The sequence below is a fragment of the Balaenoptera musculus genome, chromosome 12, assembly GCF_009873245.2.
Source record: "Balaenoptera musculus isolate JJ_BM4_2016_0621 chromosome 12, mBalMus1.pri.v3, whole genome shotgun sequence".
In the NCBI taxonomy this organism is placed as follows: Eukaryota; Metazoa; Chordata; class Mammalia; order Artiodactyla; family Balaenopteridae; genus Balaenoptera; species Balaenoptera musculus.
Genome location: NC_045796.1, coordinates 53,034,695 through 53,056,700, shown reverse-complemented (window position 1 = coordinate 53,056,700; position 22,006 = coordinate 53,034,695). Strand labels below are relative to the sequence as shown.

General features: G+C 39.9%; 1 protein-coding gene across 5 annotated transcripts in view; it reads right to left on the bottom strand.

Moving 5' to 3' along the window:
- PDSS2 (decaprenyl diphosphate synthase subunit 2) overlaps nt 1-22,006 on the bottom strand; it is a 262,864-nt gene that overhangs the window by 15,048 nt on the left and 225,810 nt on the right. For 4 of the 5 annotated variants that reach the window (XM_036871832.1, XM_036871833.1, XM_036871831.1 and 1 more), the window contains one exon: nt 21,099-21,131. In XM_036871832.1, coding sequence (XP_036727727.1) covers nt 21,099-21,131 — 33 coding nt within the window. Of the gene's footprint in view, nt 1-20,257; nt 20,317-21,098; nt 21,132-22,006 lie in introns of those variants that run through there. The other variant, XM_036871836.1, reaches the window with a different exon arrangement.

Genomic DNA, 22,006 nt, shown 5'->3' with positions numbered 1-22,006 from the left:
GGCTAGAAATGCTAGTATGCCCACTCTGGCCTTTACGGCCTGAAAAACACTTTAGCTGTAGGATAAATTAAAAAAATACAAAATGGTGAATTATCAGTCTGCATTTTATTTCCCTGATATAGCACTTTAGGGCAATAATGTAATTAAATCTCTAATTAAGTCAACTGAATAATTGTATAAGTGCAGAATCACCCGAAATAAATTAAGTCCAAATCCCCTGCTAGAGGATCCAATTAAAGATATTAACACAAAGAGGATCCACAGTACTTAAAATGCATTATTATTTAACATTTATTAAAAGCTGTTATTAAACACCTTTTCCGTGATAAATGTTGCTTTTATGAGACCCTTTTTTTTTTTAATTTACTTATTTATTTATTTATTTATGGCTGCGTTGGGTCTTCGTTTCTGTGCGAGGGCTTTCTCTAGTTGTGGCGAGCGGGGGCCACTCTTCATCGTGGTGCGCGGGCCTCTCACTATCATGGCCTCTCCTGTTGGGAGCACAGGCTCCAGACGCGCAGGCTCAGCAGCTGTGGCTCACGGGCTCAGCTGCTCCGCGGCATGTGGGATCTTCCCAGACCAGGGCTCGAACCCGTGTCCCCTGCATTGGCAGGCAGACCCTCAACAACCGCACCACCAGGGAAGCCCTATGAGACCCTTTTGAGAAATCATTGTATGCCTCTGAAAACTATTTGGTTTGAAAGTCCTCTTAAAATTTTAAAGGCAAGCCCTTGCCACGGGATCTAAGCAGCTTTAGAAGATGTGGAGGCAGCAGTCGCTTCTCTCCAATGAAACCAAAACAAGACCTTAGACCTCGAAGAAACCCCAAGCACCATCTTCGCTTCTCACCTCATTTTGCAGGAGAAGACACTGGATGAGAGAGGCTAAGTGATGTGGACCAGAGTCACGAGCAAATTTGAGAAATGCCCTAGGTTTCATTTCTGCACATCCAGAGCTCTTCTACTCTATAGCACTGGAAAAGATTTGGAGATAACCCCAAATTTTCTTTCACCCAACCAGATAGAGTGCTTAGAGAGAACAGGGATACTAAAACTCATCTGGAACACGGGGCAGACCTTGTTCTGAAGAAACTGTATAATAGAGAGTAAGGGAGTATGAAATAATATGTTAAAGTTTTGTTTTGTTTTTAAATGGTTGAAAACAGCTGGATAAGGGTAAAAGGAAACAAATGGAAGCCATGCTGTTATGGGAAGAGACCACATACCTCTCAACCAAGTGGTAGAAGTGGACCATGTTTCCTTAATAGAGATTATACAGCTGGCAGAAAGGTATGATGCAGTAATGATACGGGACTTCAACCTTTGAACATCTGCTAAAACTTGCATTCTATAGTTGACAAATTCCTGGTGTGCCTAACTGATAATCTTATGTATTAGAAGATAGAAGAAGCGCTTTTTGCTTAATTATGTCAGCATAATTGGATATAAAGGTGATAGGAATTAACAAAAAATTAATGCCATCTTGGTAGTAGAATCAGTCCTTAGAAAGGCCTAGCAGGAATGGGTTTGGACACCCAGACTATATGTTAGGAAAGTGCATTGCAAAAATAAGTTTAGTGAAAAGATTGCCATTAACTATAACTGGAAATAAAGTTCAAGGGTGATGGAAGCCTCTGAAAAACTAAATTCCAACAATGCCATACTTAATTATGAAAGTGACCAAAATAATGGCTACTGAATAAGCTCTCTCAGGGCTCTCATTTGAGAAGGTCCAGGTGTAAAAGGAGGAGCCTACGACCCCCTCCACTGCTGAGCATTTCCTCTGCACAGAGCACCACGGGAGACAGGGCACTATCCCTGTTCTGAAGGAGCTGACAAGAGAGAGGTACAAAACTGTAAAAATTGTGTGGGACTCCACCCAGAGGCTTGTACTGTCACCAGGACACTTGCCACAAGTGTTTTTAAAGTGCTGTTCCTCACAGAAAATGTTCAGAAACAAACAACCTTGTCAGAATCTGCTAAAGACTGATGGGCATGCATGGGGGAAGGAGATGATGACAAAAATAAGGGGCTCCCAGATGTAAAGGCTGTATGTTGAGTAAGAACAAGTATGTGCAAATATTTGCAAAAGACAATATACTATTAACACTCCCTAGCACCATACACAAATATAAACTCAAAATGGATGAAAGACCTAAATCTAAGGCCAGACACTATAAAACTCTTAGAGGAAAACATAGGCAGAACACTCTATGACATAAATCACGGCAAGATCCTTTTTGACCCACCTCCTAGAGAAATGGAAATAAAAACAAAAATAAACAAATGGGACCTAATGAAACTTAAAAGCTTTTGCACAGCAAAGGAAACCATAAACAAGACGAAAAGACAACCCTCAGAATGGGAGAAAATATTTGCAAATGAAGCAACTGACAAAGGATTAATCTCTAAAATATACAAGCAGCTCATGCAGCTCAATATCAAAGAAACAAACAACCCAATCCAAAAATGCGCAGAAGACCTAAATAGACATTTCTTCAAAGAATATATACAGATTGCCAACAAACACATGAAAGGATGCTCAACATCACTAATCATTAGAGAAATGCAAATCAAAACCACAATGAGGTATCACCTCACACCAGTCAGAATGGCCATCATCAAAAAGTATACAAACAATAAATGCTGGAGAGGGTGTGGAGAAAGGGCAACCCTCTTGCACTGCTGGTGGGAATGTAAATTGATACAGCCACTATGGAGAACAGTATGGAGGGTCCTTAAAAAACTAAAAACAGAACTACCATATGACACAGCAATCCCACTCCTGGGCATACACCCTGAGAAAACCATAATTCAAAAGAGTCATGTACCACAATGTTCATTGCAGCACTATTTACAATAGCCAGGACATGGAAGCAACCTAAGTGTCCATCAACAGATGAATGGATAAAGAAGATGTGGCACATATATACAATGGAATATTACTCAGCCATAAAAAGAAATGAAATTGAGTTATTTGTAGTGAGGTGGATGGACCTAGAGTCTGTCATACAGAGTGAAGTAAGTCAGAAAGAGAAAAACAAATACTGTATGCTAACACATATATATGGAATCTAAAAAAAAAATGGTTCTAATGAACCTAGGGGCAGGACAGGAATAAAGATGCAGACGTACAGAATGGACTTGAGGACACGGGGAGGGGGAAGGGTAAGCTGGGATGAGGTGAGAGAGTGGCATGGACATATATACGCTACCAAATGTAAAATAGATAGCTAGTGGGAAGCAGCTGCATAGCACAGGGAGATCAGCTCGGTGCTTTGTGACCACCTAGAGGGGTGGGATAGGGAGGATGGGAGGCAGGGAGATGCAAGAGGGATGAGATATGGGGATATATGTATATGTATAGCTGATTCATTTTGTTATAAAGCAGAAACTAACACACCATTGTAAAGCAATTATACTCCAATAAAGATGTTGAAAAGAAAAAGATAATATACTATTAAAAGAAGACAAAGGAAATAGAACAACTGAAGAATGAGTTCAAAGTCGTAAAGACTAAAATAAATTCCATGAAGAGGGGCCTTTAAAGATGAAATGTGCATTCACATAGCCCATTACAGGTTGTCAGGGGGGCCTTGGATGCAGCTACCATCCTGGCTTCTGGTGTCCTTTGCTTTCCAAGACCACCCACCCTCCCAATCCAAACGTCATATTATCCTCTAGAACAAATAACTGTGCAGCACCCCACTGAGCCCCTCCCTGCAGCAGCTTTCTCACTCTTTTTTTCTGATGTTCTTGTCCAGCTTTCATCCTCTAACACTTCCCTTCTCTGTCTTCCTTCTCACTCTGGAGACCTAGCTTCTGGTCTAGGGCACCTTCACAGATGCACCCACCCACCTCTGTTCTGCTCTCTCATGCTCAGAACGCATATAACTGTCCTTCCCGGCTACTGAAAGACTGTGAGAAATGTCACAGATGGGAGAGTCAAATGACTAATGCTTTCCAACACAGGACAAAAAAGAAAAAGATGAGGACGAATGTGCATTCTGGAACACAGATCTGTGAGCTTATGAAAATTATGGCAAAATTCCAGAAAAGGTTATTAAATAGACAGTTTGTGAGCTCTTGAGAAAAGGCAGCAGTGATAGCAGCCCCAAGGTAGGTGGGTCACAATGAGCACATTATGACAAAACACTCTCATTTTTCTTTTGATGTTAACTTGGCTGTTAGCTTCAGAAATAGTAAAGATAGAGTATATTCAGATTATGGAAACTTAGTCGTGGATAAGACAGAGAAATGGGACCTGTATAAGAGTTTGGCAATATGGATTCAAATATGTAAAATAACTATTCCTAGAAAATGTTTAGTAGTGGATTTATATTGAGCAGAAAAGCGATCTCTAGTGTTGTGCTACAAGACTCAATACTTGGTTCCTTTCCCTTATCACAGTGCTTGAATGAAGATGAAGAAGAAATGCATATTAAATTTTAATTTTCAGACATCATATAGCCAAGAGAGAAAGCCAACACATGGATAGCATCAAAATCTTAATGGTTTTGACATGTTGAGCAATAGACTGATACTAGCCAGATGAAATGTAACAGAGCAACTGTAGAGTTGAGCATTTAGGTTTCAAAAACTAATTGCAAAAGTTTAAACCTCAGTTTGGCAGTGACTCAAAAAAACGCTGAAAATCTTTGATAACCACATTCTGTATATAAGCCAGAACTATGATGTAGATACTAAAAAAAAAAAAAAAAAAAAAAAAAGCAAACGCAAACTTTGGCAGTATAAACAGATGTACATGTCCAAAAGACAGGCAGCAACAGTCTCACCGCAATCTTTGATGGTCGATCATGTTTAGAAAACTATGTTCAGTCCTGGGTGCCATGTCTCAAGAAGGACACTGACAAGATAGAAAGGGTTCAGTGTTGGGATGAAGAAATATTTGGAAACATATCATTTAAGGAATGTTTAACCTGGAGGAAAGGATTAAAGGAAGATATTAAACCCATCTTCAAACTTCTAAAGCAATTAAATGGGAGAAGGAGCAGTCTTGTTCTATATGCTTCAGGGAACAGAACAAAGAGCAACAAGATGAAGTTTCTGGGAAGCTTTAATTTCAGTAACAAACAAGAAAGAGCTTTCAAATGACTAGAGTTGTCTAACACGAATAGTTTTTTTTTTTGACAAGCTGTTAACTCCCTATTATTTAAAGTCCTCAGCGACTAGATGCCCACATCAGAAAAAGGTATGAATGAAACTCTAAGCTCAAGGGAGGGGTGGCACAAGGTTGCCTCCAAGGTCCCATGCAACTTCAACATCCTAGCTGACACTGCTTCAGCTGAATGGTTTTGCCAGCTTCTGAGTGGCAAGACTTGGTACAAAAGGAAAAGCTACAATTAAAAACTTTCTCTAATACAAGAAACTGTGAAATGTACTACAAAGAACATAAAAATTTCCTTTTTGCTTAGAATAACAAATTATTTAAAAGAATCTGTAGGAAAAAAAATCTACTGATCTACTGACCTTAATTAAATATCTTATTTTGGCAAAAGTGGAAGGAGATGGAAATAAGAGAATTTTCAGTTATTATATTTCCTCAATCACATGAATTCACATGCCAACACACAATTAGAATGGTAGTGCTTCCCAATATTAAAATAGTAATAATATTAATAATGGCAATAACAACAAAGACAACCCCATATATAGTACTTACATGTGCCTAGCACTGTGGTAATATATTTATATCTATATAATATATATATATCTATAAGATATATATAATAGTACCTCCCTCATAGGACTGTTGTGAGGATTGTACATATATCTATCTATCTATCTATATATCTTCTGTTCTATATACCCTATGAGGTGTGTGTGTATATCTGTCAATCTATCTATCTATCTATCTAGGAAAACATTAGAATTTCCTTTGAGAAGAGAACACAGACCTATGTTAATAATGTCCTTTGCACAAGGACAAACTTTTAAAATACACATCACAGATTAAAAGAATAAATCAAGTCAAATACTTTTGGATAAAACCATATTTACAGAGATGACAGAAAACTGAAGCCATCATTAGATTAATTATGTACCTCTATTACAATATATACATTTTTTTTCTACCACAAGTAAAAATGTCATATGGTTGTAGAACAAATGTCAATAAGAATTGGAGGTGGAAAATTTCCACATTTTCTGGGAAGAAAAAGCCATAAATATCTCAATTGATTAAGTATACTCTTCTGGACATTCCTTCTTTTTTTTTTTTTAAACAAAAAGGCACTGAACAAGACTACTGCGTTACAAAACAAAACTAATATATTTGTAGTTTAAAAGTTCTTAATAATAAAACCTTTTTTTTTAAACTAAAAATCTCAACCAAAGACTCTGACTGCAGCAGTGGTATTTGGGGTTTCACACAACAACAGGACACTGCCTCATGTCATTTTCACGATTTTTTAAAAACCAATTTCAGGGTTCATCATACTACATTTAAGTCACTGAATAAACCATTATTCAGTGCTAATAATAAAGCATTATTCAATGAGTTCAAAATGATAAACATAATTTATCCCATGCTTTAACATTTTTACTGTTCCCTAAAATATCAGAATATTTTTCTCTTGTAAAATAGCCTGCAAAATTACTATAATACAGATTTGTATTGAGCTTTAAGATATTCACTTTTAACAAGTTCTATTTATTGTTTTGCAGAATTAAAATCATTCTGTATAACTGTGTGAGAGCGCAGGACACACATGACGTTACACTGTTCTTCTTTTCCCTGGCCAAGTTCTGGAAGCCCATGGAGATGGGAGGTAAGAGAGGTGGACTCTGGGAAAAACAAAATGCCATGTATTTCCAGACATGATGGTCTTTCAAGCACCTTGGAGCAGAATCCTCCAGATGAAGCCACACAGGAACCTGTTTTTATCCTATAATAGGATGAGATGTTCTCCTCCTAAGACTGATTAATTCATTTATGCTATTTCATAATAATATGAAAAATAATCATAGAGAGGCAGTGAGCAAACTTTGGTAGGGAAACTCTGGACCTGGACATGTGTGACCTTGGGCAAAGCAACTTCTCTAAGCCCACCTCACCTATAAAATCACAGAGGTAGTATTTATGCCACAGGCAATTATTATGAGGAACAAATAATATAATGTATGTGAAATTCCTCTGACATCAATGAAATGCTACACAAAGGCAAGGTTTGAAGAGTAAGTGAGCACTGGGTTCATTGCAAACCTTAACGTGTAACATTTATAATGATGTACCTGCCTTTAACTATAAACATTCATAGATTATTTTATACAGATTCATGAAGATGTTTTAAATATTTAAAAACTGTGATTATTAGTCAATAGGAAACATGCTTGTTTTGAAAAATGAATTTCCAAATCATCTTGACCATTTAAAATTCAGTCTATTCCCCTTAAAAGGAAAAAAGAAAAAAACATGATAAAGACAGGTAAGGTATCATTTTTCTCGCCCTCTCTTCCACACATGAGTCTGTTAGGCTCGGTCTGGACGGTGTGTGGCCTCCTACTGAGAGTGAGATTTCAGAACTGATTTCAAGGCTCAACCTCTCAGCTAAGTACATTTATGAGTCTGTGCTGTGAACTACTATCCACAAAGACCTGAACATAACCAAACAACTCATTTCATACAAATTATCATGTCTGAATATATATGTATATTACATGTACAAATACCTCTAAACAAACACATACATATATAGTTTAATATATAAAACTATATATTATATATATATGTAGTTTACAGATATTTTCATTAAAAACATTTTACTACCATAATCAAAACTGACCTAAACTGTTGACTCTGTGGCTGAGCATTCAGGCAAAGTTATGCTTGCTACTTAAGAAACAGAAGTCAAGGGCTTCCCTGGTGGCGCAGTGGTTGAGAGTCTGCCTGCCATTGCAGGGGACACGGGTTCGAGCCCTGGTCTGGGAGAATCCCACATGCCGCGGAGCAACTGGGCCCGTGAGCCACAACTGCTGAGCCTGCGCGTCTGGAGCCTGTGCTCCGCAACGGGAGGGGCCGCGACAGTGAAAGGCCCGCGCACCGCGATGAAGAGTGGCCCCCACTTGCCGCAACTAGAGAAAGCCCTTACACGAAAACTAAGAGACCCAACGCAGTCATAAATAAATAAATAAAATAAATAAATAAAGTATTAAAAAAAGAAACAAAACAAAACTAATCTTTAAAAAAAAAAAAAAAAAAGAAACAGAAGTCAACCTTGTAGCTCACGATATGAGTAGATGTGCCTGATTTCAAAATGTAATTAAACGGAATAAATGTACAATTTAGTATAGTTTTTAAAAGTTAACTTATAAACTTTCATTAACATTTGATACGTAGGGTATCTGAAGTTAGTAATATGGAATTATATTAAATTGAGGCTTAATTCCAGAGGAAAAGCAATCTTTGCTTCTTGGTTATCATGCCTTCTGAAGGAAAATTTAATGATTTATAAATAATCACTGATTTATCTATATCCTGGCTCAAAAAGCTAATTTTTAATTTTAGTACTATATTCCAAAGAAAAACTTAATTCTATACATTGAAATTCAAAAAGCAAAACTGGGACCATGAAGCTTTTTAGCAAACTCTGTACCAGAAATTCAATAAGCAAAACATATCATAGGTTGTAGATTGCAGCAGTGAGCTACTCTTGCCTGTAGCTTTTTTAGGAGCGAATCAATAAATAGTAAGCTCTGCAATCTCATGACAAATGCAATGCTGGTTATTTAATTAAAAAAGAACACTGTGGGGGGCTTCCCTGGTGGCGCAGTGGTTGAGAATCTGCCTGCCAATGCAGGGGACACGGGTTCGAGCCCTGGTCTGGGAAGATCCCACATGCCGCGGAGCAATTAGGCCTGTGAGCCACAACTACTGAGCCTGGGCGTCTGGAGCCTGTGCTCCGCAAAAAGAGAGGCCACGACAGAGAGAGGCCCACGCACCGCGATGAAGAGTGGCCCCCGCTTGCCGCAACTAGAGAAAGCCCTCACACAGAAACGAAGACCCAACACAGCCAAAAATAAATAAATAAATTAAAAAAAAAAATTTAACTGGCTGTCCTCTATTCTTCTTAAAAAAAAAAAAAAGAACACTGTGGGACAAGAGCATGCACGTCATGTAGGTAAACAGTCCTGGGGGTTATTTGAGGAATACATAAACTATGCAAGAATGAATTTGGGTTTCTGTTATTTTACTTGAGTCCATATCTTATACATTTCTTAAATCCTCCTCATGTCCAGGTTTTTCATCTGCTGATACCTGGGGATCAATTACCTTAAAACTACCATTACCACCGCCAACACCATCCACGTGACCCTAGATTCTTGACATCCTAACATGCATCCTGACACAAGATGAGATCAAAACTCATTTATGATTTCTAGCACTAGAACGTACATCATACAACTAGAAAACTACATCTACTGAGAGCAATGACAATGAAACCAATGTATACCTCAGCCATGCCTTCCAGGCAGATTGCATCAGACTGGGGGCAAATGCAGCAATCAATGTGTGGGGTGACGCTGTTACTCTGTGCCATGTAACTGTAATCATATCTGCAGGATTAACACCTCTTCCAGATGTAGGAGGGCTCAACGTTATGGTGCTAGGGTATTTGTTAACATAGATCCTTGCCTTCCTCAAGAGAACAGTAATGAGAACTTGTTTTATTTACTTTTTTTGGCCACGCTGCATGGCTTGCAGGATCTTAGTTCCCTGACCAGGGATCGAACCTGTGCCCCCTGCAGTGGAAGTGTGAAGTCCTAACCACTGGACTGCTGGGGAAGTCCTGAGAACCTGTGTTATTTTTATTTATTTATTATATAAATTTATTTATTTTATTTATTTATTTTTGAATGCATTGGGTCTTTGTTGCTGTGCGCAGGCTTTCTCTAGTTGCAGCGAGCAGGGGCTACTCTTCATTGCGGTGTGCGGGCTTCTCATTGCAGTGGCTTCTCTTGTTGCGGAGCACGGGCTCTAGGCACGCGAGCTTCAGTAGTTGTGGCGTGCGGGCTCAGTAGTTGTGCCTCGTGGGCTCTAGAGTGCAGCCTCAGTAGTTGTAGCGCACGGGCTTAGTTGCTCCATGGCATGTGGGATCTTCCTGGACCAGGGCTTGAACCCGTGTCCTCTGCACTGGCAGGTGGATTCTTAACCACTGTGCTACCAGGGAAGCCTTATATTTTTATTTATTAAAAAATTTTTTTTAAATTAATTTTTATTGGAGTATAGTTGCTTTATCAAGAACTTGTTTTAAATGGTTATATCTATAAAACTTTCTTGAAAGAGTGAAGAATGCTTACCAGCTTAAAAAAAATCACAATAATCATTGTACTGGTTCAGCAAATAAATGATAAGACAGTCACTTACTAGACAATCACTATTTTTGAGACCAGAATTATGTTAGATTACAGAGTAATGCATACCATTTTCTGGATTTTTGTAAGACCAGAGCCTGCCTACAAATTCTCTCTTACTTCTTTTTGTAGTATGTCTAAAGCACCTTGGGAAGCAGTATGGTAGTGAAGAGTACAGTGTGGAGTCAGCGGACTCAGGTGGAATCATGACTGTGAGATAGTTAACTGTGAACGCTGTTAGCTTATTCAATCTCTTCTCCATAAAATGAAGGGATTCAGAGACAGAATCTGATAGAACCACTTGATTAAAGTGCTTAGTGTGTGTCTTGAACAGAGTGCACAGTGAAAAACACACGTACGATGGCATGCATCTGACAGAGATCACAGGACGTCAAAAGGCCTACAACCTTTCCTAACAGGTGCACACAAATCTCGTCAGGAATGAAGATAAAAGGTAGCATAATTTCATTAGATCTAGAACAGGGAGACCTTCCATAGGGGGCACCATTGCACCATTGCACCATGCAGGAATCAATCTTCAGAGGTACATCTTTGGCTTTTATTACTATCTGGTGGATAGGTAAGATCTTTCATCAATCCAAAAAGTCAAGGACTTGGGGGAAAGAAAGGATCTACTCACCCGTAATCTTTAGTTAGGAGCACTGTACACATCACCGACCTATGTTACAGGTTCTGTGATCTCTACTGTTACCTCAGTAATTCTGTTTGAAAATCGAGGTGGCACGGCCTCCTTGCTATTTCAGAAAGGTGGTTAAGCACATCCAGGATCAATATTCTGTCTCACGTGTCATTGGGGAGGCTGAGTAGTGCCTGCAGACACTGCTTAGGAAACATGAAGGAATGTCTTCAGAGGTACCAAATGAACAAATTACAGCTTTCTGAAAGATCAGACATCTTGACTAAAATCCTTAATTCTGTAAAAAATCAGCCTGTAGGATTAGTGAATGAGTTTGAAAATATCAATCTAAGGTAATGACAAAGACTTCTGACTAAAAACCACATTCAACATCAACACAGAGGTGCCTCCCTTTTCATTCTCTTTTTGGAAAACTCATGCCTCTCCACTGTTTTTTTTTATGACAGGGAAAGAGACAGCATTCCCTTCAGCTCTACTTAAACCTGTTCCGTGGGCTAAGCAGGCTCCTCTATGGGGACAGAAGGATCAATCCTCCACATAAAGTCATACAGGCTCTCCCTGTGCACAAGTGGCTCCTGATACCACAAACTGGGAACAATAATTGAATCCAGCCACCCCACTGTGCAAAGCATTTACCCACAGAACCAGCCTGGTGGGCATCTGTAGTTAGCTTTCTAAACTAAGATTCAAAAGGTTACCCCAATTGAATCTTTGTTTCAACCCAGAGAGTTTATGGCATTGAGGAGGTAACCATTTGATTAAAAATATACTTGGGGACATGCCGTGGAGCAACTGGGCCCGTGAGCCACAACTACTGAGCCTTTGTGTCTGGAGCCTGTGCCCCACAACGGGAGGGGCCGCGATAGTGAAAGGCCCGCGAACCGCGATGAAGAGCGGCCCCCGCACCGCGATGAAGAGTGGCGCCCGCTTGCCGTAACTAGAGAAAGCCCTCGCACGAAACGAAGACCCAACACAGCCAAAAATAAATAAATAAATAAAGTAGCAAAAAAAAAAAAAAAAAAAAAAATATATATATATATACTTGGGGAGAAATAAGAGGAGCAAAGATGGAGTCAAATATGTCTTATGAATTAAAAGGAATATAGGCACAAACATCTGGCACATCTTGGGTTATTCATTCATTCATTCAACAGTAGTTCAGCATATATTTATTGGGCACCCAGTATGTGGCAGGAACTGTGTTAGGCCCTCAGGGTATAATGGTGTGCAAAACCAGACTCGATTCCAGGCTTACAATTAAGAACTTGTTTTCATCAACAATCTAAGTTTGCCTTAGCTTCCTGAAAAATGTTAGATATTATGCAGACATGTAATTTTTCAGGACCCAGTAATTCAGAAAGATGAATCTAAGGATGGGAGAGATTGCCCCAATAAATACTATTGTCATAAACTAAATAATATTTTATATATAAAATTAGAGATGAAAGACCAATAAGCTAGGAATAAATGATTTGAAGAAAAATAAAGAAGATTTATAACTGCTTAGAGGATTGAATTTAAAGAGTATCAATAGGGCTTCCCTGGTGGCGCAGCGGTTAAGAATCCGCCTGCCAATGCAGGGGACACGGGTTCGAGCCCTGGTCCAGGAAGATCCCACATGCCGCGGAGCAACTAAGCCCGTGCGCCACAACTACTGAGCCTGTGTGTCACAACTACTGAAGCCCACGTGCCTAGAGCCCGTGCTCCGCAACAACAGAAGCCACCACAATGAGAAGCCCGCACACCGCACCGAAGAGTAGCCCCTGCTCACCGCAACTAGAGAAAGCCGTGCATAGCAACGAAGAACCAAAGCAGACAAAAAATAAATAAAATTTTAAAAAATAAAATAAAATAAAAATTAAAGCGTATCAATAGTACTTGGGTGAACAACTGAGAGAGTGGCAATATTTTATGATGTCATAAAGAGGCTTATTTTTATCATTTAATAATTTTATTCATGGTCCACAAGGGACTAGAGATTATGATCATTAAATCTGTTGATGCCATTGAGGTGTGTGGGATTGTTAACACCTCAGAGAACGAGAATCTAATTTTAAAATAACATTAAGATATTAGTGGAATAGATCATCAGGGCAAGATGATAGTCACTGGGGACAAATGCAAAATAATACACTCAGAGACTTAAGGAGGAAAAGAACTAGCTTTATAATGGGGAATGAATGAATGAATGTCCAGAGGGTAACTGTTTTGCAAAAAGACTTGAGGGCTCACAATAAGGCACAACTCTGGCTCAAGATACTGACTATTGCATGTGGAATTAGAATTTATTTTTTATTTTATTTATTTATTTTTAATTAATTAATTAATTAATTTTATTTATTTGGCTGCGTTGGGTCTTTGTTGCTGTGCGCAGGCTTTCTCTAGTTGCAGAGAGCGGGGGCTACTCTTCGTTGCGGTGCGCGGGCTTCTCCCTGCGGTGGCTTCTCTTGTTGTGGAGCACAGGCTCTAGGTGCACGGGCTTCAGTAGTTGTGGCTCGTGGGCTCTAGAGCACAGGCTCAGTAGTTGTGGCGCACGGGCTCAGTTGCTCCACGGCATGTGGGATCTTCCCAGGCCAGGGCTCGAACCCGTGTCCCCTGCATTGGCAGGCGGATTCTTAACCACTGTGCCACCAGGGAAGTCCTAGAATTTATTTTTGATTAAAAGTTTCACATGGTACAAAAGCTTCTTTGCTTTATTACAGACAGAAATTGATCAATGATTATTTTTCCATCACTGATAACTGTATTTTGAAGGAGATTTGGAATCAAAGCAGTGGTTGCAAAAACTGGCTTTAGTAAATTAATTGTTTTGAAAAAAAGATTAAACAAAACCTATTCATTATTGCTGAAAAAAAAAGAAACCCAAAACAAAAAATATCCCCCTTTTCTGAAATGTGATTGCCAAAAGAAAAACAACTGGTTTTATCTGATTTTTAAGGAAACAAGGAGTGGAGGATTTAAAACTTTCAGATGGCTGTTCTGGCAGTGTCTTCCAGCACCCACCCCTCTGCTGTGGGTAGGTCATCAGATCAGCGCCTGCACTGCGGGCTCGGTGTACGACGTTTCTGTCTTCCTCAACTGTTCCCCAGCACCTCAACCACAACTTCAGCCCTCACACAAAAATTCACAGTGTAAAAAAAATCACATTTCCGAAAACAAACTTAAGGTTACCAATGGGGAAGGGGTGGAGATAAATTAGGAGTTTGAGATTAACACGTATACACAACTACATATAAAATAGATAACCAACAAGGACCTGTTGTATAGCACAGGGAACTATACTCAATATTTTGTAATAACGTATAAGGGAAAAGAATCTGAAAAAGAATATGTATACATATATTCAATTAAATATATATAACTGAATCACTGTGCTGTACACCTGAAACTAACACAACATTGTAAATAAACTATACTTCAATCAAAAAAAATTTTTTAAAAACCCCACATTTTCCAACAGTGTATTCCTTCTATTGCCATAGAAGGAAGCAATTCTTTAGGAGCCTAGAATTAAATGCTGGCTATGTCACTAAAAACATGAGTTCAGGCGTTATTTTTTAATTCTCAGTAGCTCAGGTTGTAATCTCGAAAAATTCTAATTCAAATCAGAGTCTACACTTTTAAAACAGATACCTTTCAGAAAAAAAACCTGCTCAGATGTATTACCTTAATGCCCTTATTTACATTTTTACACGTTGTCATCCAGTCTTTATAAAGCATATAAAATTTTATATAGCTGCATCCATATCATAATGGTATTTGGATTTGGATTTTTTTCCTTTAAATTGTATTATAAACATCTCATCTAATTGGACCACAAGTCCTTAATGAAAAAAGATGGGAGAGGGGAATGTCAATGCTTCTACATAGTCTCCATAATTATCACTAAAACAGAAATCCTAAATGTTAAGACAGCTTCAAGAGGTTAGAAGAAATGAGAGATTTAGTGCATACAGTGATGCTGTTTGGAATATTTTACCAAAGGAGCTAATGCAAAGTCCCAGGGTAGGAGAAGGAGCATCTGCCCAAGAAAGGGGTGCAGGGAAGAGAAAACACAGCAACATCTGGTCTCTAAATGTGCCAATGTGAAAAATTCTCAGAGCCAGTTAGCTAGGGTTATGGGAAAGAACAAGCAGGAAAAAATTGTCTGCCAAAAAAAAAAAAAAAAAAGAGTCTGGCTTTGTCAGTAAACAAAGGACAGTAATACTTACAGAAAATTTCCTATACTATACTCAAGGTTCAAAAAAGAATTTTGGATTCAATAGGCAGCAAAATGGCTGAAGCAATCTATGGATAATAAATGAGAAGAAATGGCTAAAGGGCAAGCCTTGGAAAGGAAAGACTCTTTTTCCTCTTAAAGGGAAATGATGATATGTGATCATGCAAATGCAAATGTCTGTGGACAGCACAGTTTGCTGCTGGGAAGGGAATTTTAATGTGTACCCTATGCAAATGCGTTTTATAATAAAACAAAATGTGCAGGGCCTTCTGAGGGCAGGGAGGAAAGAGGAGGGCAGGGGTTCTAGACGCTGTGCCCGAGAGGCAGGGGAATGCGCTACTCTGGGACCCTGAACAAATTCCAGGAGAGGGGGCACGGCAAAAACCCACTCCTTTCAAAAAATCTCTCTCACGTTTGACTGAGAACAGGATGCCTGATAAATCAACACCTGCAAAATCTTTCTTTACCAAGTGCTTAACCCTGAGCAATTCTCTGTGCTTCGAGTGAACCTCAGTAAGAAGACATGAAAAACAACTTTCTTTTCTGTACTGAGTCATGGGGAAAATTATAGGAACTACATAGTAAAGACTGGAGATGGATACAAAGAAAGCTCCTGCAAACCATTTAGAGTCTTTGTGTCAAAATCAGCATGACTGTCAAAGCCCATGTAAGGCCCAGTCCTAGGCACTTGTGGAAGAATAAGCAGGAGGCCGGCCCACGTGGCTGAGAGTCTGGTTTTGACCAAGTGATATTTATTCGTATTTGTATACCTGAAGCAATTATTAACAGGAAATTGAGAAAAAGTCTGTATCTCTGTGATGGAGATATTTAAGCCAGCCTTTTTGAAAGTGTTAAAAAATTAAAATTGTAGAAAGCCAAACCATAGGTGCCATGTTTTGCCTGAAGTGGTAAAAATACCATCTGCCTCAGTCTTTGAGCAGCATGCTTCTTTCAAGTAGCAGTAGGCTAAACTATCGGCATACGCTCAGCTCCAGCTGGGGAAAATACACAGACGTTCGTAGATGTTTTTCTAAGTAAGAGTAGTCAACATGCTCGTTTTCCTTCAGACATATATATTAGTTACCATAGCAAACCAAGAGTGAATGTGGCCTGAGAAACTTCTCCACTGGTCCTGACACACGCCCATGAATTTCTACCATTCAATAGGTGGCACTCTTCCCTCTAACACTGAACTCAATCTGCTTGGGGCCAGAAACCTAGGGAACATGGACTAGTTCCCTATACCATGAGAGATACACACTCAGGGCTGCAGACCAATCACTGTAATGAAGATCCCCATTGCATCGCGCATATGAGCAAAACTGTCGGCACCAGTTTTTTGGTCACAATTCACTTCTGGTAATTACATTCTGTCCAATAAGACTTCTGCAGTTTTAACTAGGTAAGTAAGATACTTCTTGTTTTTTTTCATTTTAGAAGCTGGGTAGAATTGCCTTACAGTTAAACAGCTTCCATTCCTCCCCAGCCCTGGGTGGATGAGCTTCAGGAATAGCTAGAGTGCTCCTGTGCTGGTGTTAACCACCTTCCAGAGGCGGGAGAGACTTAATGAATGAATAGTTGCTGAGTGCTTTGATATCTTTAGATGAAAGGCAGTGCAGCAGTGTAAAGCATTCACATCCAGGCTCCATCACCACAGGAACTCAATTAAGAAGTAATTCAATTTCTTTTCTGAGTGTTTGAGGACAGACCACTGTTTTGCTGAATGTGACAGGCACTCTCGAGATCTAGCTGAGACTGATTTTGATCGCCACTTCTGCTCTCTCCCCTGCTTCCTCGCCATTCTGAGACTGACAGAATTGGAGAGCTGGTATACAAAGCCATAGAGCACACGGCCAAAATAATTTTCTATGGTTCTTAAAATCTGATTTTTCAGATAAAATTTGGCTTTTGAGAAAACACTCACCACTTGGAAATAAAGATATCTCCAGCAATAAATAAATTTCATGACACTCTCCAGAAACGGCCACTGAGTTTTTCAAATGTAGTTTTACAGAGGGACATCCCTGGTGGTCCAGTGGGTAAGATTCCACACTCCCAATGCAGGGGGCCCGTGTTCAATCCCTGGTCGGGGAACTAGATGCCACATGCAAGCCACAACTAAGAGTTCACATGTCGCAACTAAAGATCCCACATGCCGCAACAAAGATCCTGAGTGCCACAACTAAGACCTGGCGCAGCCAAAAATTAAAAAAACAAAACAAAACGTAGTTTTACAGAAAAACCCACCAGGGGAGTCCTAAGCTGCCTAACATAATGCCTGCATCAGTCAGCATGAGCACCAGGACCACATCATGGACCCATGATATGCTACGTAAGAGACAATACTGTGAGCTGGACTGTGCAGACATCTCCCCGACACTTGGTAGGGATGGATATAATCGTTTTTACCCATGGTACTTGGATTTGGGTCTATGTATGGATGATAGGTCTGGGTTAATCGCCTAGATCCCTTAAATATCAGCACAGCACCACATACTCTAGCAGGGTGGGTTTCTGTTTATTGGCATGAGAAATATTGTCACTGGGCACTTGGGAAGGCAAACTTAGGGCTGCTGAACATAGGGATGGACTGTGTTATATAGTCAATATACTCTTTAAATGGCTAATTTGAGTCTACAAACCCCAATTCCAGACCTCTTAGCTTCCTGCACTTCCCCTAGCATCGCACTAATGCAGCACTCATCCATACGTATTTGTCACGCACCCCTATATATAAGCCTGTGCTGGGTACAGACGATGCAACCATGGACAAGGCCATTGAAGGCCCTGCCTTCAGGGCTCTTACATTTTAGCGGAAGAAGACAGAAAAAACAAGCAACTAAATAAAAATGATAATTTTAGATTATGATAAATGTTAAAGGGAGAAAAAACAGAGAAAAGGTGGACTTTCAATAGGAAGGTCTAAGTCAGTCCTGGTTATGGTGGTAGTCAGCCCCAGTGCAGCGCCTCGCACACATTAAATATCAGATCCACAGTGCTTGGGCGGATGAAGCGGATGAAGGAATGAATCTGGACCGCAGTAGTACACAAGATAAGAATGTCCCCTCTCCCCCAAAAAAGAATGTCTCCTCTCAAATTTGGGCCTAAAGAGTAGAACAGCACTATTGTAAACTGCTCCTTTTATACTAAGGAAACTGAGGGAAGACCAAAAAGGTTAAGTGGCTGATAACAGATTTTGCAGTGAGTTGGTAACAGAGCCATTGCTCGGTTCAGGGTGTTCTATCTGTGCCCCATATTCTTTTCTTTTCTTCTAGTCTCTTCCACTATCAGGTGCTTCTGCAATAAGAAATCCTAAAGGAGTTCTCTGAGTCATAAATAAGCATCAATGAAAAATAATCACTCTATTGCCAAATCATGATGTCATTTCCCTTACTTTTTTGTTTATAAGTTATTTCCTTTACTATCACAGTGAAATCCCAGCATTTATCTCCAAGCTAGTTTATTACAACCTTCCCAAGCAATCTTCTTATCCCTGCTGATGCCTGCAACTTATGTCAAAAGCTTTCCTTTCCTCTCTGATTGAAATAAAAAACCCTATACCAGAAGATCTCCTGTAACTAACTTCATGGGTCTTCTATTTTCTTGTGGTCTCACTCACTCACTCACCATTTACCAAGTGCCAAGCACTGTGTTGGGCACCAAGCGTACAAATAAGATACTGTCTCTGCCCTCAAAGAGCTTACAGTCTATGATCTGTCTCATAAATGGTCATTATAAAATAACAGAGTTGAGTGCAATGACTGAGAGATGCACAGTGTGTTAGAGAACGGAGGAAAGCCCTCATCCAGCCTAGGGAACCAGGAAGGACCTCCTCTTGGAGATGATCCTACATTAAGCCTTACAGAAGAGGCAGGGGTAGCCAGATAAAGGGGGACACAGCTGCATTCCAAGCAGAGGGGACAGCATGGGTCAAGGCACGGAGAATAGAAACAGTATGTTTTATGTAATTTGGTGCCGCTGGAGCACAGGGTAGGAGGGCACAAAGCTGGAGAGTCCCTCCAGGGGATGAGACCACTGTGCTTTATATGCCACTCTAGCAAGCTCTGAATTTGCCTTATAGACAACATGGAGCCAAGGAAGGGTTTTAAACTGGAATGTTTGCCAGATTTGTGGTTTAGTTAGACATTCTGGCTGGCGACGGATCTGTGGGGACAAAAGAGAGGCATACAGACCAGTCAGTAGGCTTCCTAGTGGTTCAGATGAGGAGACTCAACATGAACAATGAAAGAGAGATCAAGAGGAGGGGTTGGATTCAAGAAAATGTAGGATATAAAACTGATGTGACTTGGTCATGGAACATAGGGGTGAGGGGGTAAGAGCATTTGAGAGTGACTTCTAAGTTTCTCACACGGTTGACTGGTGGGATGACAGTGCCAACATCAGGAGAGAGAATAAGTAACAAGGACCAGAGATAAAACACTAAGACTGGACCCTAATGTCAACGATGGACTTTGGGTTATAAAGATGCATCAATGCAGGTTCACTGATTGTTAGCAAAGGTACCACTCTGTGGCAGGATGCTGGTAGTGGGGAAGGCTGTGCCTGTGTGGGGTCAGGGGGTAATGGAAACTCTCTATACCTTTTTGCTCAATTTTGCTGTGAACTTAAAACTGCTCTGAAAAATAAAAGTCTATTTAAACAAAAGGGACCAGAGATGTTGGGAAGATGCTGAGTTCAATTTAAGACACTTTGAGCTTCTTTGCCTGTGGGAGACCATTTGGGTATAAGGCTCAAGTAGACATCTAAGATAGAGTGATGGATATAAAAGTCCTCAGTTTAGAGGTGCTCCTATTAATCTAATTTTTCTTGAAGAATGCAAAAGTTTGTGAGAAAGAGAAAAGGAGGACCTGCATTTCAGGCAAGGAAAAGGCATGGAGCCAGTGGTGTGCGCTTCAGGGCTGTCAGGAGAGCACGAGGTTCTGGATCAGCCCTGGAGAGATCACTGAGGGTTTCAGTTGTCCCACTGCAAGCAGAGCCCTTACAGGTCCCACTTCTTTCTCCTTGTCTTTGGCGTGCAGGTGTGCTCACACTCTGGCTATTCTTGACTGTTGCAAAAACCAGATGGTTAGCATGTTCCTTTAGCCAAGCAGCTGTATGCATCCCATACACCTGCTAAAATATTCCATTTGTTCCTCAGGAGAAAACAGAATGTGACCCAAGTGTGTTCATAGGTTTGCACCGGTGCACTGAAATCTGAAATCCCACAGCAGTTTTTGAACAAGGCTATGTGTCAGAATTATCTGTGGAGCCTTTTTTCAAACCCTTCCATCCTGCCCCCGCCCTGCTCTGCCCACCAGTGGATTTTGATGTTGGTGGAAGAGGGTATTATGCTGTGGTAACCCAGGCATGTATATGTTTTCAAAAGCCCCACAGGTGATATGAAAACTATTGCCTTTAGAAATCCAAATCTGCCCTGAATGGTGCTTCCCAGGTATTAGCTGATGATGCTAAAAGCTGTTTTCCATAGTCCAAAGGCATCTTTCCAGCAATGGTTGGTGTTTACCCAGTTTTTCTTCACAACAATTACCACCATTTGACATTATATTATGCATCCATTTAGTTGTTTATTAGTTACCCATCTCCCCCACTAGCTTGTAAATGTCATGAAAGAAAGAGTTGATCTGGTTCACTCTTGTATTTCCAACACCTAACAGTGTCTGGAATGACACAGGCATTCAGTAAATAAGCTTATCATTAAATGAATCCTATTTTACCTGCTAATCAGCTTTGAATGTGATGACTCTCTTTTGACCTTTCAAATATAAACAAAAACCAAACGTCAAATTGAAATGTATAAAACTGTGTAGAAGGTACAAAATCTACCTACCTTAGCATAGTCTAATCTTCCTTTCCGTTGAGCCTAAAACAGAAAAGAGGGGGAAATTAATTAGTTCTTTAAAAATCATTTAGTATTTCTATAACTTTTGCTTCTCAAAGAATAAGTCAACTCTCTCCCCCCTCACCTCTCCCCTTCTCTGTCTCTATATATGTATATAGTGAAATATATATATGTATGTATGTGTATACATATAAATAAAACTCTCAAACATATTGAAGAGTTGTAGGAACAGTACCACAAGTACACATATACACTCTAGGTTTGACAGTGGCAGACACCATGACCCCTCACCCCTTCATGCTTCAGCACACATCTTGTAAGCATAGGACATCTCATACAGGATCACTTTCAAATTAAAAAAACTAATAATAACGCCATATCATCTGACATACAACCCATGTTCAAATTTCTCCCACTGTCCCAAGAATATATTTTATTTTAGCTTTTTTTCTCAAACTAGAATTAATCAAGATTCACACATTGCACTTGGTTTTTATGTCTCTGTTTCGCCTTTTAAATCTAGACTAGCCCCTCCCCGTTTTTTAAGAAATGAAAATAAAAATCATTAACTTTTAAAATAATTGACTTTTTGAGGAGACCAGGGCAGCTGTCGTATAAAAGGTCTCTTTCTGGATTTGTCACATTATTTCTTCATTGTGTCATTTAACTTGTCCCTGTGTGCTTACAAACTGAAAGTTGGGTCTGAAGAAGCTTGCTTAGGTTTAGGTTAAACATTTTTTTTTAAAATTTATTTATTTATCTATTTATTTATTTTTGGCTGTGTTGGGTCTTCGTCTCTGTGTGAGGGCCTTCTCCAGTTGCGGCTAGCGGGGGCCACTCCTCATCGCGGTGCGCGGGCCTCTCACCGTCGTGGCCTCTCCCGCTGCGGAGCACAG